We start from the raw sequence: 19,703 nt of genomic DNA, 5'->3' as shown, positions 1-19,703 counted from the left end.
TTCCCAATGTATCAGAGTTAATAATTTCCCTACACATGATTCTTCTACCCCTTTTATTTGAACCTATAATTAGCACTATGCCCTTAAATTTGTGTCCAGAGACTTAAATCTTTGGTCTGTTCATATGCTGGTTGAGTCCTTAATTCTAAGCAGAGTTGCAGCCAACACCTACCCTCCAATTCACCCGACTTGGCCAGGACAACTAACAAAATCATGATGATGGACAATCCCCAAACCAAAAAACAAAGAATATCTACAACTGCAAGAAAAACAGTTATTTCCATCTGATCCATAAGATCCCCCTCCCTCTCAATCTGAAGCAGAGAGGGTATCGTCACCCTCAAATCCTCAAGAATGAGGAATGAACAAACATAAGGGAAGAATGCAATCATGGACAAAAGTACATAATAATTATTATAGTAATGTTAGAACCTGTAACGTTGATATAAAGAAGGTGGTTATCAGAGGTTCTTAGAGGAGGGGGAGGGAAGAACAGATGTAACATGGGACATTTTTACGGCATTGGAACTGTTCTCCCTGATATTGCAATGCTGGATACAGGCCATTATACATGTTGTCAAAACCTATAAAATTGTACAGTGCAAAGTATAAACTATAATGTAAATTATAGACTTTGATTAGTAGCAAAAGTTCAATATTTGTTCATCAGTTGTAACAAATGTACCATATTAATGGAAAATGTTATTAATAGGGGAAAATATGAGAGGGGAAGGGTTGGGGTATATGGGAATCCCCTATATTTAGGATGTAACTTTTTGTAATCTAAAACTTCTTTAAAAATAAAGTTTATCGTATGAAAAAAAGAGAAGTGAATACCAAAGAGAAAAAAAAGGAAAAAAACTACTTTTGATGGCAAATATTAGAACTTTTTACCCCAACATAAATCATAGGCTGTCAAGAAAAATACAGTCAAAACATTTAATGTCGTTTTGTTTTCTAAATCCATGTTTAATGAATAAAGAGAAAATCCAAGACTTTTGATGTTTCTTTCACTTTCAGCATTCCATATCTTGGTGAGTACTCATTGTATAGCCCAATAAACCAGCAGCCCATGATGCCAATGATCAAAGTCAGACACTGGACTCATGAACCATGAGGTTGCCTTTGTATAATAATTCTTAGGTTTCTGTATCTTTAGGGAAAAACTGAGGATAATCAAATACTAATGTTGACCGGTTTTTGGTCAAATATTGAATATCAATGTGTATCACTGTGTATACTTGATAGTTGAGAGAGATACCAAAGAAATAGTAAATAAAGCCTCTAACCTTTATAGACTTAACATTTTAAAGGGGAAACAAATTTAAAGTTTGGGTCAGGAGTAAAGTTTATGCTTCATTCTTGACTTGGACCAATTCTTTAATTCTTAGTTTCATTGCTATTTTAATTTACTTTCTAAATCAAACTCTGATTTTATTATAAATGTACCAGATGAACATGGATTAAATAAATAAATATATACACTAAGAAAAAAAGAGAATTTTATAAAGGAAATATCAGAAGTTGTTTGCAGGCTAATGAAACTGAACAAGCAGTTCCAGGCTCCTTTAGCTGTTGATCAGCCGTATTTATCATACCCTAGGAAAGCAGTACACATGCACAGTGAAGTCAACAAAATTTCCCCAGTGTTTCCACCTGTTCTTTGGAAACACTCCATGGACAGAAGTCTTTTTGATTTGGAGATTTATCAAGTGCTAGTTGGTTTGGTTTCTCTCTGTTCTTTTAATTTAAAAACAACTTAAAAAACAAAAAACAATGCTACCAAAAAGCAAATGAGAATGATTTACTAAGTACACACCAATTTTTTTTTTTTGGTGGGTGAGGGGTAGTTGTCTGAACCCTTATTTTTCCATTAAAGTCCTAAAGGACAAAAGAATAAACTGACTGATAATCTGCTATCATTCTTCTGTCATTCCACGTGTCCATATGGGTGCAGAGAAAAGCCACATATTTCTCACTTATGCCAACAAGTAATTTACTCTAATCCTTTATTCACTCAATTAGCACCTGTTAAATCTTTAGGGCACTAGGCACTGTTACAGGCTCCAGAAATACAGAGGCCCAGCAATCACGACTCGTCTTTAAGGAACTCTTTTTTTTTTTTCTTTTAGGTACCAGGGACCGTGGATTGAACCGGGGACCTCGTATGTGGGAAGCCAGTAACGACTGAGCGACATCAGCTCCTCAGAACTGGTTTTTCATTAGTTCTGCTTGTTTGTTTGTTTTTTTTAATAATATATACTTTCTCAATTTTTAAAAAAGATATGTTTTTGTTTTTGTTTCTTAGGAGGCGCTGGGACCCAAACCTGCACCTTCAATGTGGCAAGCAAGCGCTCAACCACTTGAGCCGCATCTGCTCCCCCTTAATGAACTCTTAATACAGCACAGAGCTGGGAACAGTCACAGATGCATACTTAAACATTATATGTGTTTGAAATGCTACAAACGCACAGAGGAGGGTGTTGGGGAAGACTGTGTGATCGAGGTCTTAAAGGATGAGCAGCCATGCTCCAGGCTGAGAAGTGGGGAAGCTTTCCAGACTGAGAGGCTTAAATCAGGCAGTTTTGTCAGAAACAGAGACCATGCTTAAAAGGGTTTAATCAGAGATAATTCAATAAAGGGAGTAGTTACAGAGGTAGGGGCAGGGTTAAGGGAAATCAATAAGGAATGGTGAAGGCCCTAGGGACTAGCAACACTGGAAAGCCATTTACACCCCTAGGCCTGAGGGATGCAGGAGTAAGGCAGGGTGGGGGAGAACTGGAGCCCAGCAGGAGCTGGAGCTGTGGAGAGGGGCCTTGGAGGAACTCAGCTACCACCCGAATGGCAGAGAATGAGCAGGGGGGATTATAGCTGTCAACCCTCTCTCCTCCAGTCCTTCAATCTTCTGTGATCCGTTCTGCTTGTCAAATCCAACCAGAAGCCAGAGGACAAAAAAGCCTAGGTGGTGCATATGTAGAAACTGACCTTCAAGAGCACTAAGCAAAAGACAGAAAGATGGACAACAAGGGAAGGGATATATATGTGTGTATGTGTGTGCATATGTGTGCAGAGAATAGTCACTAAACAATCCTCAACTTTACTGAAGCCCTGTGTTCCAGAAAAACACAACGATAAAAAAAAATTGCCCCACCATTTTGTGTTCTAAAATCAGTTAACTTCAAAAGACCACCCTGCCCTCCCATATTCTGAAATAAGAAGAGTCTCTATCCTTCTTAATGACTACATGAGACTTACAAAGGACATGGTTGGCTCCCATGTTTACATGCCTTTGTAAAACTCCAGGCACTTTCTTCTTCTTTAAGACATTCCTCTTTATGAACATTCTCCCTATTGTAATATCCTTAATAAAATCTCCTTAATTGTCTGGTGCATTTTGTCTTTCATAGAAAACTGCGCAAAGACCAGAGGCAAATACGATGCACAGGCTAAGCATGGGAGATGGGGTAGAGGTGAAAGAAAAGGAGAGAGGAAGGCAGCAGGCCAGAGAGGAGAATCAAAAGGTAAATTGGGCCAGAGGTGATGGGCCTTGAGTGTTGGACTGTTTGAACTTCATTATGTAGGCAGTAGATGGCTATCAAATGTTTTAAAGCATGCGAGGGGTAGGTGTGCATTGTAGAAAGATAACTGGAAGCAATATGAAGAATTGTTTGGAAGCAAAGAAATGTATTAGGAGGAAAATGCTATGTTTGGAAGCAAAGCAACATATTAGGAGGAAAAAGTCCAGGTGAGAGATTAGTAAAGACAGTGGCAAAAAGGGTGGAAAGGGGTTAGAAATGATGCTTCAGACACAGAATTAGCAGCCCTTAGAAAACAGTTAAAGGTAGATAGTGGGAAAGATTTAGAAACTACTGTTGTTTGTAATTTGAGTTACTAACTGCATGACGATCCTATTAACTGAAATAGGAAATATCCGAGGTTGTAAAGATTTGGGATAGGATCTAGTGGAGATGTACAGTGGGGTGAGAGTTTAGCAGTTGGAGATACACATGTGTATCCACGTGTATACATATTTAATTGTACATAGATGTATACATATGATTTACCTATATGTGACTAATGAAGTGAATTGGATTAATATATTCATATATTAATAGAGCAAGTTGATTTAATTTATATAAATATATAATAACATATTTTGATTAAGTGAATACATACATACATACATATAACACTTGTCTGGATAATCATCAGAGTTTCTTTAGATACCTTCCCTCTCGTACTCTATAAAAAGTACTTGGAACAAAAATAAATGGAGTTTAAAGTTAGCTTCTCTATAAGAAGGAAAACTAAAGAGAGAAAGGTGGGGAAATAGAAAGGAGAGCATGAAGCAGTTTTTGCCATCTGGTTAGGATAGTGGGTTGGATTATAGGCTGAACATTCAGATGGATGGTTACCTCCATCTCTTCCCTCAAATATTGAATTCAGGAAGATTATCTAATTCAATGGCCTAATTATACATATATTTATGTAAGAACCAAGAAATTAAAGAAGATATTAGAAAACAAGTGCACATAGCTGGCTTTCATTTCATGGGTTAGAAAATGATCTCCACAAACTAGTCTCATATTTATAAATTAAGCTATAAAGTACTTTGCAGAGTTCTGGACAATTCAGTAACTGCCAGGAAAGGAAAACATTTGCAAAACTCAGGTTGAGACAGTGCCTTAGGACATAAGAATTAAATGTTTTATTTACTTTAGTTGGCTAAATACAGAAATAGGGGTAATAAAACCATAAGCCTGAAAAGAACTAAAAGGAGTGACAGGAATTGTTTAAGTAGGTTCATGGAATGAAATAACATTAAGCAAGGAAAATTCACTTCAGAGGACTGAATATTTGCCAATGTTGATAGCAGCTAGCTATGGAACAATCTTCTTTTTTTCAGTCTAGTAGAAAATACCACTGACAAAGTCACTTAAAATTAATTGACTGAAACACTTAAGAGAAGCAAAAGAAGGTAAATACTAATTTTAGCAAGAGAGAGGGCTAGAAAGGCAGTCCTCATTTCTATTTTTGGCATCCACTTAGTAAGCTGATCATTTTACAGTTGTATGCAGAGCTTAAAGAACATGAATTCAGTCTCTAAACACTACAACTAGGTTTAAATTTTTCTCCTTTCCCTAAAATGTAGAGAGACCATGAAATATTATACATGTGCAATAATATTTTTAAAAAGTATTAGAATTACACAGAAAAAAATGAGAATTCCAGGAATGATTCCAATAAAACATAGGAAAGCAAAAGTTCTTTTTGGAGGATGGAAAGTTTAAGCATTTCCCCCCAGAAATCATCCTTGTAATTTTTTTTAGGTTATAAAAGTAGAATATGGAGTGCTAGTAGAAGTGTGCTGTAAGATCATAGCCTTTCTTCCAAACACAGAGCAAAGGTTGATAAAACACAGAAAGAGAAAATAAAAAAAGACATTGAGAGGTTAAAAGAAAGAAAAAGGGGAAGGGAGGGAGCGGGGAGTTCGACCTCTAAAGGTATAGCCTTCCTCTGCAGAATCAACAATGAATCCAGAATCAACAGAGGCAACAACAGTTGAAATTCCAGCTTCCACTGGGTACTGGGAACTAAAAGTATTCCACTGTGGCAAGTGACCAGCTTCATCCCCAGAAAAGGAGTCAAGCTGCCTCTGGCTTAGAGCAATAGTTCCCTACAGCAGGAGACCAAGCCACCATTATAACACCTGGTTCTTTGCTAGGAATCAGGGAGTCGTGCAAACTATCAGACAGGGAGGACAAGGGAGAAAGAAAGAAAACAATGGCACAAGCAAAGAAACAACAGCAACAAAACCCTCCCATCAATAAGAGCTGCAATCCCAAATTCAAAAACATATAAATGATGAATTTTAATATAGACAAAAAAATCAACTATCTATAGAATCCAAAGAGATACTGATAAACCTCAGTTTTATTGAAGATTTGAACACATCTCTATCAGAGAATGATAGATAAAAGAACAAAAAAGTATGAAGACTGTAACAGGCGGCGGACTTTGACCAGTGGTTAGGGCGTCTGTCTACCACATGGGAGGTCCGCGGTTCAAACCCCGGGCCTCCCTGACCCGTGTGGAGCTGGCCCATGCGCAGCGCTGATGCACGCAAGGAGTGCCCTGCCACGCAGGGGTGTCCCCCGCGTAGGGGAGCCCCACGCACAAGGAGTGCACCCCATAAGGAGAGGTGCCCAGCGCGAAAGAAAAGTGCAGCCTGCCCAGGAATGGTGTCGCACACATGGAGAGCTGACACACAAGATGACACAACAAAAAGAAACACAGATTCCTGTGCCGCTGACAACAACAGAAGCGGACAAAGAGGATGCATCAAATAGACACAGAGAACAGACAACCGGGGAAGGGGAGAGAAATAAATAAATCTTTAAAAAAAAAAAAAGAATACATAAAAAAAAAAGAAAGACTGTAACAGACTTGAACAACATCCCATTCCTAACTACTGGGTCTTAAGGGAAAGTTTACTGGAGGTCTTTTTGGAAACGACTTTCCTCCTTAAGAAAAAGAAAAATATATGAAAAACTGTTTCCCTTACTTCCTCTCCTGTGACACAGTTATGTGCTGACATACTGCGGGATGCTGAGCCAGCCTCCTGGAGGATAAAGGGAAAAGCCAGAGGGTAAGGACAAGCCACTGAGAGGAGCAGAGGAAAGCAGACAGAGCCAGCATCCTTGATCACATCATCAGTGTACTGAACCATCTCCAGGACCCTCCCTAAGGCTTCTTGTCATGAAGATAATATAAATGTCCTTACTGCTTAAGCCACGTTCCCTTCTATTTTGTTCCTTGCGGAATTCCCCCAAATTGATCTATAAATTAAAGCAATTCCAATCAAACTCTATACAGATTTTTCATGGAACTTGATAAGCTGCTCTTAAAAGGGAAAGAATAGTCAAGCCAATTTTAAAGAGAACAAGACTGGGGATTTGTCCTATCAGTGTATTATAAAACTATAGAAATTGAGACAGGGTGATACTGGGGCAGAATAAGACAGACCATTGGGACAAAACAGTGAGCTCAGAAACAGACCCAGTTATATGTGCAAACGATATAATAGAGAAGTGTTATTAAAAAATGAGGGGAAAACAGCGCTGAGACAATTGGTTACACATATACAGGTTAACACTATACCTGTATGCAAAAAATAAATTCTAGATGGGCATAAAAAACCATAAGCATTAGGTAGACTAAAGAAAATATAAGAGAACGGCATTATATAACATGGAGAAAGATAAAGATCTTTTAAACAAAAGCCAAATAAAAAGGGAAGATTGATATGTGTTACATCTTAAAATTAAAATATTCTGCACAACCAAAGATACTCTGTTGGAAGAGGCAATCCTCCATGAGCGTGGAGTATAAGTTTTGCTGTGTATGTCAAGAGTGCACGGCTCGGGAAACGGACTTGGCCCAGTGGTTAGGGCGTCCGTCTACCACACGGGAGGTCTGCGGTTCAAACCCCGGGCCTCCTTGACCTGTGTGGAGCTGGCCCATGCGCAGTGCTGATGCGCGCAAGGAGGGCTGTGCCACGCAGGGGTGTCCCCCGCGTAGGGGAGCCCTCCACGCAAGGAGTGCACCCATAAGGAGAGCCGCCCAGCGCGAAAGAAAGTGCAGCCTGCCCAGGAATGGTGCCGCCTACACTTCCCGTGCCACTGACAACAACAGAAGTGGACAAAGAAACAAGACGCAGCAAAAAGACACAGAGAACAGACAACCGGGGGAAGGGAGGGGAATTAAATAAATAAATAAATCTTAAAAAAAAAAAAAAAAAAAAAGAGTGCATTGCTCTAACCTCTCTTTACCTGGTTCATTTCTTAGCGGTGTGTTTGCAACAAGCAACCCTGAGAGATGCCCAGGCAAGGAGCAGGTTTGAAACCACTCACTATTAAAAAAGATAGATTCCTCAAGCACAGTGTTCCTCTCCTGTAATGAAGCCCACTACATGTAAGGGCACATACCCACCTGTAGCCCTTGCAGAATCTTGGGGAACAAGTACCATTGTTATGGTTATAATTAAGGCTTCCATCCATTTCTAAATCATATGTCCCACCATCTTCTAGCCTTAGTTGTACATTTAAATGCATTCAAAGCTCAATACCAGTCTTCTTTATTGTTTCTTCTTCATTCATCACTTTCTTGGCTGAATTTCACCCTCTCATCATATTTTTCAGGGAAGGGCTTATTTCCTGTGTTCTTCTTTGCATATTTGAAAATATCTATCTTTGGCTTATATAACTAAATATAAATTTGGCTGGACTTAAAATTGAAGGGCCCTATTTTCTTTCCCTGAGGACTTCATAGATGTTTCCCCATTGTTTGCCAGCACTGGAGAGTGCTACAAGGAAGTCGAACAGCAAAATGAATCTTCCTCCAATAGGTGACTTGATTTTTTTTTGGTCCGGACACCCAAAAAATTTTTTTCTTATCTTTGAAGTCCATTAACACTTCAATGCTAAGCAATCAGTATCAGGTTTCCTGAAATGATGTGCTCCTTCAATCTGTAAATTCAAGTTTGCCTTTATTTCAGTAAAATGTCCTACTATTGTAATTTTGAACATCTTTCCTTTCATTTGTCATGTTCTCTTCAGAGACATAATTTTGCTTATTTTGTATATCCTTTATTCTGACTCCATTTTTATTATTCTCTCTTACTTTTTATACTGTTCTCTTTCACTTCATTTTCAATTTTATTTTTCTTGCCTGCCCCTGAAAGTATTTTATAAAACTTTCCCCCTTTTTTAATGTTTTTAATGCAATATTCATTTCTAAAGGGTTACATATTTTTCTCTTCTGTTTAAGCACTTGCCTACTCCGATTTCTTGTCTTTTTTCACTAACCATCATCTATTCCTTGAGCCCTTGTATTTTTTCTTTGAAAACTTTTTTTCCTGAGATATCATATTATCTTGAATTTCATTTCACTGGAATCTGTTAGTGATTTTTCTGGTGTGTGTTCTTCATCTAGCTGTTCTTTTCATGGTCCTTTCCTCCTTTTTTCTTATGGTATCTTTGCATAGATCCCCTGTTGGCAGCATTTTGTTACTTGCTCATCTTTGAATGAATGTTGGGGGAGATGGTTGTCAGGGCAGTGATCTTGGGGGGCTGTACTTGAATTTCAGTCTGTTGTCTTGGAGCACTTTCTCACCAACATTTTCCTCTGGGTGGCAATTTCCATTCCTGCCCAGCTGGAAGTCTCCCTTACTTAATTTACTTACTATAAATCATCATATGACACAGACATTTTTGTCTGATGGATTGGCCTTTAGTTCTCTACAGCTGATCAAGATTAGCACAGGATGACTTGTCACTTGCTTTCTCATTTATCCTGACACATCAACAGCCTTTTTCCAAGATGGCTTGTCTGCAAGTGCCCTCATTCCACTCTACTTCTGACATTCTGTGGCAACAAGGAAGACTCAAGAAACACCCACCACCCTCCCAGGTACCCTGCCTTTACAGCTCCAAGCAAGTTCGTAAGGCTTGCTCTGGTGAATGCTGTACTCTGCCCAAGATGGCTGGATGCAGGCAACCTCACTCAGCCTTTTACTTCATCCCACCCAATTTTCACTGTATCCTCCCCAAATAACGTGAGGCATGGAAAGGCAGATGATTGGTAGCATAAGGTTATGAATGCTACTTTCTTTTGTGGTTTATGTAGCTTTTATTTTTTGTTCTTGTATTTTCAGGTTGTCCTTAATTGCCAAAAGGGAAAATAAATCAATTTAGCAAACTCCCTCTCATGACAGCCTTTTGGTAAGAGGTTCAGAATCTGCCCTTGCCTGTCCTGAAATGATAAACTCATGACTCTGCCTGGGAAGAGAAGATGCCAGGAAACATGACTCAAACTGAGAAATTTTAAACTCCATCAATTTAATATTTGTGAAAATATGATCCCACTTATGTACCCATATTTTGATTAAAAATAGCTTCCTATCATATGTTGTTTTCCCCTTTATTATTCACTTAAAAATATATTATGGATATTGTTCCTATAAATGCAGACACATGTTTTTTTTCTTTTTTTCCTTAAATCAATTTCATTAATACATATTAATAAAGCATAAGTCCATCCAAAGTGATCAATGGTATTTGGTGTAATAACATATTTGTGCATTCATCACTTCAGTTATTCTTAGAGCACATTTATTATTCCAATAATAATAATAATAATAATAATAATAAACAAACAGCCAAAACTCATCACCTCTCAATCTCTCTATGCTTTCCCTGCTGTACATAGCTGCTATTCTTTTTCCTTCTCTCTGGTATATTTGTATTATGTATTGTAAAAACATTCTTATATATGTAACATCACCCATTTTTGCATTTTACATGAGGTTTTACTATCTTATAGATTCCCATGTTACTGCTTTTAGCTTTCCTTTTGGTAATATACATGACCTTAGACTTTCTTTCAACCACTGTCATACCTACACAGTAATACTGCTAATTACAAACACCAAGACATGCATTAACCATTTCTATTCATTTCCAAAGATTTATAAACTTTTAATCAATTTTGCACAGATTAACCCTTAGCTTTCCATTCTCTACCCTCCAATTTTCTAGTGATCTATATTCTAAATAACTCCATGAGTTGAAACAATATAATTAGTTCATACTAGCACAATCATACAGTATTTGTCCTTTTAGTCTGGCTTGCTTCACTAAATATAATGTCCTCCAGGTTCATCCATGTTGTTATATGCTTCACGACTTCATTTCTTCTGCATAATATTCTATTGTGTGTATACACCACCATTTGTTTATCCATTTTTCAGTTGATGGACACCTGGGTTGTTTCCAACTTTTGGCAATTGTGAATAATGCCGCTATGAACATCGGTTTGCAGGTGTCTATTTGTGTCTCTGCTCTCAGTTCTCCTGGGTATATACCTAGTAACAGTATTGCCAGGTCAAATGGCAAGTCTGTATTCTGCTCCCTTAGGAACTGCCAAACAGTCCTTCACAGTGTCTGTTCCATTCTACATTCCCACCAAAAGTGAATAAGCATTCCCATCTCTCTACATCCTTGCCAACATTTACAGTTTTCTGACTTTTTAATAGCAGCCAGTCTAATAGGTATGAAATAATATCTCATTTTAGTTTTGATTTGCATTTCCCTAATTATTAGTGATGTTGAATATTTTTTTCATGTGTTTCTTCACCATTTGTATTTTTTCTTTGGACAATTGTCTTGTCAAGCCTTTTGCTTATTTTTAAATTGGGTAGTTTGTCTTTTTACTGCTGAGTTGTATGATCTCTTTATATATCATGGATATTAAATATTTGGACATGTGATTGCCAAATATTTTCTCCCATTGGGTTGACTGACTTTTTACCCTTTTGACAAAGTTCTTTGACATGCAAAAGTGTTTAATTTTAATTTTTATTATTTATTATTTTTTCTTTGTTGCTCATACTTGAGGTATAAAGTTTAAGAAACTACCACCTACCACAATTTCTTGAAGATGTTTTCCTACATTCTCTTCTAGGAGTTTCATGGTTGTCACTTTTATATTTCAGTCCTTGATCCATTTTGAGTTAATGTTTATATAAGGTATGAGATATGAGTCTTCATTCTTTCTTTGGCTATGAATATCCAGGTCTCTCAGCACCATTTGTTGAATAGACTGTTCAGCTGGGTGGGCTTGAAAGAATTGTCAAAAATCACTTGATTTTCCTTGTGATCTATTAATTTAAAAAAAAATTTTTTTTTTTAAATCACTTGACTGTAGATGGGAGGGTCTATTACTGAGTTCTCAGTTTGATTCCACTGGTCAGTCTTTCTATTTTTATGCCTGTACCATGCTGTTTTTACTGCTGTAGCTAAGTAATATGCTTTAAAGTCCGGAAGTGAGAGTACTCCAACTTCATTCTTCTTTTTTAAGATCCTTTTGGCTATTAGGGGCCCCTTTACTCTTCCAAATTCATTTAATAATTGGTTTTTCCACTTTTGCAAAAAAAAGACTGTTGGGAATTTTATTGGGATTGCACTGAATCTGTAAATCAGTTTGGGTAGAGTTGACATCTTAATGATATTTAGTCTTTCAATCCATGAATACAAAATGTTCTTCCATTTATTTGTCTTCTTCAGTTTCTTTTAGCAGTGTTTTGTAGTTTTCTGAATACAGATCCTTTATGTTCTTGGTTAAGGTTATTCCTACATATTTGATTGTTTTAGTTGTTATTATAAATAGAATTATTTTTTTCTGATTTTCTCCTCAGACTGTACATCAGTAGTATATAGAAATGCTATTAATTTTTCTTATTAATCTTGCATCCTGCCACTTTGATGAACTCGTCACATTAGTTCCAGTAGCTTTGCTGTGGATTTTTTCAGGAGATTCTAGATATAGACCATATCATCAGCAAATAGTGAAAGTTTTACTTCTTCCTTTCCTGTTTGAGTGCCTTTTTTTCTTTATCTAGCTTAACTGGTCTAGCCAGAACCTCTAGCACAATATCGAATAATAATGGTGAAAGTGGGCATCCTTGTCTTGTTCCTGATCTCAGTGGAAAAGCTTTCAGTCTTTTACCATTGAATACAATGCTAGCTGTAGGTTTATCATATATCCACTTTACCATATTGAGAAAGGTTCCTTCTATTCCTATCTTTTGGAGTGTTCTTAAGAAGGATGCTGTATTTTGTCAAATGCCTTTTCTGCAACAATTGAGAGGATCATTTGATTTTTCTTCTTCAATTTATCAATATGGTTTATTACACTGGTTGATTTTCTTGTGTTGAACTACCCTTGCATACCTGGGATAAAACCCTCTTGATTGTGGTGTATAATTCTTTTAATGTGCTTTTGAGTTCTGTTTGCAAGTATTTTGTTGAGGATTTTTGCATCTATATTCATTAGAGAATTGGTCTTTAATTTTCTTTTCTTTTTGTAGTATCTTTATCTGGTTTGGGTTCTCAGGAGATGTTGGCTTCATAGAATGAGTTTGGTAACATTCTTTCTTCTTCAATTTTTTGGAAGAGCTTGAGCAAGATTGGTATTAGATCGTCTTTGAATGATTGGTAAAATTTTCCTGTGAAGCCATCTGGTCCCAGGCTTTTTATCTTTAGGAGGTTTTTGATAATTTTCAATCTCTTCATTTATGATTGCCTTGTTGTGTAGGTGCTTTGCGTGTTTCTAGGAATTTGTCCATCTCCTCTACATTGTCTAGTTTTTTGGCATACTATCGTTCATAATATCCTCTTTTGATCTCTTATTTCTGCATGGTCAGTGGTAACGTCCCCCCTCTGATTTCTGATTTTATTTATTTACATCTTCTCTTTTTTTTCTCTTGGTCAGTCTAGCTAAGGGTTTGTCTTTTTGTGATCTTCTCAAAGAACCAACTTTTGGTTTTGTTGGTTCTATTGTTTTTCTATTCTCAATTTCATTTATTTCTGCTCTCATCTTTACTATTTCTTTCCTTCAGCTTGCTTTGGGATCGGTTTGCTGTTCTTTTTCTAGTTCCTCCAAGTGTGCAGTTAGATATTCAACTTTAGCTCTTATTTTTTAATGCTAAGATTTAGGGCTATGAATTTTCCCTCTCAGCACTGCTTCTGCAGTGTCCCATAGGTTCTGATATGTTGTGTTTTCATTTTCATTCGTCTCAAGATATTTGCTTAATTCTCTTGCAATTTCTTTTTTGACCCACTGGTCATTTAAAAGTGTGTTGTTTAACTTCCATATATTTATGAATTTTCCCTTTTTCCATCCATTATTTGATTTCCAGCTTCATTCCATTACTATTAGAGGATGTGTTTCGCATAATTTCAAACTTTCTAAATTTATTGAGACTTTTCTTGTGACCCAATACAGGTTTTATCTTGAGAAGGAGCCATGAACACTTGAAAAGAAAAGTATATCCTGCTGTTTTGGGGTGCAGTGTTCTATGGATATCTGTTAGGTCTAGTTCACTTATCATATTGTTTGAGTTCTCTGTTTCTTTACTTATCCTCTGTCCAGATGCTCTATCCAATACTGAGAGTGGTGTGTTGAAGTTTCCAACTATTATTGTAGAGACATATATTTCTCCCTTCAGTTTTGCCAGTTATGCCTTATATATTGTTTGTTTCTTAGATATATAGAATATCATTATTTTAAAAGTCTTCCATTGATAATTGGATTTTTTTTCACAGCTAAAGACACTGCAATAAATATTCTTGTATACTTATTTTGCTCCCTTCTCCAACTATTTCATTATGCTAAATTTTAGAGGAGGAATCACTGGTTTCAAAAGCTACACCCTTTTAAAACTGAAGCACAGTTTACAAAACTGATCTAAATAAAGATTACTCCAATTTAAATTCCTACCACTGGTACAGAGAATGTTTCTTTTCTCATATCCATGCTCTAACTGGTTGTTATAATTCTTCTAAATCTTTGCCAATCTGATGGCTGAAAATCATAGTGGTGTTTTAATATGTTTATACTCTCTTAGGAATTGCAAGAATAGTTTAGAAAGCCTTTATCCACCCAATGACTATAAAACAATATTAGCTATATTTTGCTACACAGTCATGAATTTTTAACATTAAATCTTTGATCCATGAGCAATTTCTATCAGTACCAGTAATTAAGCAAAAAGTGGATGGCTTGTCTTTCACAAAGGGTGAAGGCCACCCAAGGGTTATATATGACAGGAGTCTGCCAACTACTGCCTGCAGGTCAAATCTGGCCCATTACCTCTTTTTGTAAATAAAGTTTTACTGGAACACAGTCATGCAAATTCTTTTTTTATGTATTGTCTATGACTGCTTTCATTCTACAATGGCAGACCTGAGTAGCTGCAACAGAGACTGTATGGCTCACAAAGCTTAAGATATTTACTATCTGTCCATTTACAGGAAAAAAAAATTGCTGATCACTGAGCTAAAGAATGTGCTTATGCTTAATTCAACCATAATCATAAAGGCTCCACAGTTGGTGAAGTTACTTGTTAATTTGTAGCTTTTTGACAGGTAGAGATGCAAGTGATTTTTGTATGATGGAAAAGATAACTTCAAAAGTTATGGACATTAACCTGTTTTGTCTCTAACTGAGAAATTCTAACATCACCTATAAACACCTAGCTTCCCAAATGCTTTTTGGACTGGTTTAACTTCTTATGAGTTCTCTCATTAATTTTAATAAGTGAAAAATAATCTTTGATATGCATTTATTTTATATTTGCATGACAGTCATGGTTTTGTTTCTTGAAAATTATATTTTAACAGGTATGTGGTAGAAACTCAGCTGTGGTGGTTTGAAGCTGTATGCACCCCAGAAAAAACATGTTCTTAATGTAACCCCTTCCTGTGGGTATAAACCCATCTTAAGTAGGACCTTTTGATGAGGCTACTTCAGGTAAGGTGTGGCCCACTTCAATCAGGATGGGTCTTAATCCCATTACTGGAGTCATTTGTAAGAGAATAAAATACAGACACACAGAGAGAAAGTCATAGCGGGTAAGAAGCTGAAATTAACAAAACTAGAAGAGAAAGGAGAGACCAACAGTGCCTTGCCATGACAGAGGAGCCAAGGATGGCTGGTAGCTGGTCTTTGGGAAGAAAGCATCACTTTGATGACTTGATTTGGACATTTTCCTGGCCTCAAAACTGTGAGCAAATAAATTCCCATTGTTTAACCTGATCCATTTCATGGTATTTGCTTTGAGTAGCCTACGAAACTAAAACACCAGCTTTTTGTTTTTTCTAAATTGCCAGCAAATATTCCCAAAATACTTTGTAGAATAATCCATCTTTCTCACCACTCATCTAATGTCAACGGTAAAAAGGTCTTTTAATTATCAGCAGTATAACAACAACTTTATTACTTGTTTCATCTACTCAACATGGTGTCTTTTGATACCATCCTACTTTATATCATTAAGATATTTGTGCCACCTTGTTCTCTGTAGCTCTCCCTCAACCTTCAATATCCCAATTTTAATTTTCGATTTGCCAAAGAGCTAGACCACAACATAAAAGTTAGTCCTTGGTGGAAGACTGCATCATAAGACCTAAAATTTCAAGTGCTGCCTTGACATCGTTGCTTCAGGACCCCAGAGGCCTAATCGTGAGCTCCCTTGCTCTTGCTGGAAATGGCTCCACTCACGGGAAAGGCTCCCCACCTGACTAACTGCCTCACAGCCAGGCCAGTTGCTCTCTACTCAGCCTCAATCTACCAGGATTCGCTTCCCTGACAGCCTGTGGAATTATTCAAACAAACCAATCACATCCTCCCATGGAAACCAGGGGGAACCTCATCCTCTTGTCACTACAAAGCCCGCTTCCCACAGTCCCTGCAGGCCTGCCTGGTGTACTGTGTCCTTCCTGGGACTGTGAGAATACGTGACTGATCAACGCTGTCAGTCTCATCTCTCCAGTGCCGGGTGTCGTGTGCTCAGCCATCTCATACTAAATTTACGGAGGATCCCTCCTCCACCAATGGGATGAATAGCAGGAGGGCAGAGCAAAGCTTAGCAAGAATATCCACACTTAGCTGGTTTAAGTTACTTTCACATAAGTATAAACTAAACTAGCAACAAGTTTGCTCTTGTCCAGATTTCAGCCTGACCCCCCAGCTACCCTTTCCAGCAGCCCAACAGCTGTGTCTTCCCTCCCCTGTTTAGTGATGGCTTCACCCCCACCCATCCCTTCCCGGGGCTTTACGGCTAGGCAGTAGGGATTTCCTCATCTATAAACTTACAGTGATATTAATACCTACCTCATAAGGTGTGGTGAGGAATAAATGAGCTCAAGTACCTAACACACCATCTAAAAGCATGTCATATATAAGGGCTATTGTTTTGGGCAGGAGGGGGGGGTTCATTTTTTTAAGGTGGTACTGGGAATTGAACCCAGGACTTCATTTTTTCATTTGTTTTGTTTTTAGGAGGTACCAGGGATCGAACCCAGGACCTCATATATGGGAAGGGGGCACTCAAAGACTTGACCTACATTCACTCGCCTCAGCTGAGTTTTACAATATCACAGGACACTTGCAAGTCTATTGCTTGTGAATACGGCAGCCACTGAAATTCAAGGAAACAACCCTAAGCTCTGCTGAGACCTGGGGAAACATTCCTAAACATTTTAAACATACATAGATTTTTTCAAAACTTAGTGTTGTAAGTTTTACAATGTTTATTATTAATTCTCCAAAATTTACCCTAAGGTTCTTATTCTTTAAGGAAAACAAACCTAAAGACGAAGGAAATAATCCTTTCTAAGAAAGTACAATAAAATATCATTCTCTTTGAAATATGAAACAGCTCTTAATTGTTAGACTATTCCTCGACTTTGAAGAAAGTTCACAGCAAAGATATTAAATTATGGCCAAGGGTTTAGACATTTAGCCTTCAAGAAGTTAGATTGATGTTATCATTATTTTCAATATTTTTTGTGCATTTACCCAGCAGATCTTCCCTAAAGAGCCAAAGGTACTTAACGGAACCTGAAAGCCAGGTACAAATCACCAAAGTGAGGTATGTCTGTGGCCCAGAACTGCCTGGAGTCTTCCCTCTGGAGAAGCTGGAACCCCTAAGGTGAAGTCTGAAGGCACTTCCCTTCTCTGATTAGCAGCTTTGCGCAAGCACCAGTGCAAGAATCTGGAAACCGTACTTCAGAAACAGCAAGACAAACCCCTGCTGCTGAGAACGCCTTGCTAAGGTTGGTCCCTCCACGCAGGTCAGTGGTTTGAGTCCTCCTCCCCCTAAGGGGGATGTAGAACGTTGTCTGGACTGAAGTCTACTCCCATGAACACCGAGGGCTGTCCCCTGGACAGGTAAATGTAATGGTCGATTGCAAACAGTCCAGAGACCTGAGTTTATCTCTTGATTTTTGCCAAGAACAACTATTTAACTCCTTCGTTTCCTCATCTGCAAATACACAGGGCTAGCTCTCTAAGGTCCCATCAGATTGAGAGCTTATGTTTCTAAGGTTATGGCAAAACATGTAAATAAACTATGTAAAGAAAATAAAAAGTCTAATTTTATTAAAAATTGCCTCCCTATTACAGATTAGCTTCCAAGCCTGTCCTGAAGAGTGATTCAAAATCACAATCTTACAAGGTTAATTACAAATGAAATTTTATTCCATTAGCACAGTGCTCACATCTAAATGAAAGATGAACAATTACTTACTGGGGAGTCAATGTCCTCTAGGAGTAACACAGAGCAGCGTTCACATTTCAACAGAGTTTGGGCCCGATGCATTATTTTCTTAACAATTTTCTCCAGGTCAGTCTGTTCTTCAAAGAGATCATTAACCACCTCTAGCAAAGCCTAGGAAAGATGAAATTAACTTGCTTAGGTGAATATAGGACAAAACAAATATTTTGTTTTGTGGAAAATTCCATTTAGTCTTTGCTCTAATGAAATATCATAAATATGTTTGTGCGACTTCGTTTTTAAAACATGAATGGTTGTTTTGACATATTTCCATCATTTTGTTTTAAAACAAACTTGAACTATAAAATACAACTTGACAGTAGTAAAGTCATATAACAGAAATCATATACTCATTAGAGATAGGCTTTATGCCCCGCCTACTGTAGCTTTTCTGCAAGGCAACTAGGTATAAACCCAACATTTTATAAATAACAAATACTCAACTCTCCCCAAAGCACATTTACTTCAGAAAATTACAAAGCAACTCTTCCTCAACATCAAGAAGAAATAGCTTCTTTTTCAAACATGAGACTTACTTTCACTAATATACATTTCTCACAGAACTCTGAAAGAATTATGGAGGTGAATGCTAATGAAGGTTCAGAGCCTTCAAAGAATATATAAAATCCCCATTAATCCCTCTATACTGGAAGAAGCACTTCTTAATTCCGGTCTGTCCAGAAGTACATATAGACATTACTATATATCTTAGGAAAGAAAATACCTTCCTAAGATATATTTCTGTTAAAAGAGCAGAATGAAAAGCACATAATTAAAACAAAAACAACAAATTCTAAATTGAAACCTGTGCCATAACTTAAAAATTAAATTGAAATAACCTCTCATTTTATCCAACCAAGAGAGCTTGCAATTTTTTTATTCAAATAATATTTGTTAGGAATTTTTAGTGGCATGGCTATTTCCAGAGATTTGAAAATAGGGGGCCATGTACAGGTGGCAGATATTATGCTTCTATCAGAGAGCAATCAGGAAATTACACAGCCAGTGACTTGCCCGGAGGATGCTTTAATCAATAGAATTTAATAAGATGTGTAACCTCAAGTCTGAACTGTCACGAAAGGATTATGTGAGTTTTCAAAGTCACATCTATTCAAGTGGAGGGTGCTGATTATAACCCCGGGTATATGACTAATTTTCAACTTTGGTAATGAATTTGATTTGTCCTGAAACCATCTGAAACGTGAAAATTTTTCCGAGTCTATTCAGGTAGAAAAGCATTTGAATTTTATGAAAGACAAAATTTTGCTTGGGCAGTGAATAGTCTTTTTTAACCAGGTTTTACATACCCTTGGAAAATGATATCATCACATCAAATTGCAATAGCACTTCTCTTGTTACTGAAAGACTGATTTGTTGTATAGACAGTTACACTTTTCAAAGCAACAGGAAGAATGAAATACTCTTGCAATGATATGGGAGTGTTTTTTTTTTTGAAAAAAAGCATTTGAATGAGTCTTGTACACTGAGCAATTAAAAGAGGACCAAATGTCCTGGGTAGTGTTAG

The 19,703-nt window shown here is 37.3% G+C and overlaps 1 protein-coding gene across 1 annotated transcript in view; it reads right to left on the bottom strand.

Moving 5' to 3' along the window:
• Positions 1-19,703, bottom strand: part of PDE11A (phosphodiesterase 11A) — a 482,125-nt gene that overhangs the window by 260,210 nt on the left and 202,212 nt on the right. Inside the window, exon 4 of the mRNA XM_058300593.2 lies at positions 18,152-18,292. Within this exon, the coding sequence (XP_058156576.1) occupies positions 18,152-18,292 (141 nt within the window). The remainder of the gene's footprint in view (positions 1-18,151; positions 18,293-19,703) is intronic.

This window comes from Dasypus novemcinctus, chromosome 7 (assembly GCF_030445035.2).
Source record: "Dasypus novemcinctus isolate mDasNov1 chromosome 7, mDasNov1.1.hap2, whole genome shotgun sequence".
Lineage (NCBI taxonomy): Eukaryota > Metazoa > Chordata > Mammalia > Cingulata > Dasypodidae > Dasypus > Dasypus novemcinctus.
The sequence above is the reverse complement of the archived record's forward strand: the minus strand, read 5'-3'. Positions and strand labels throughout refer to the sequence as shown.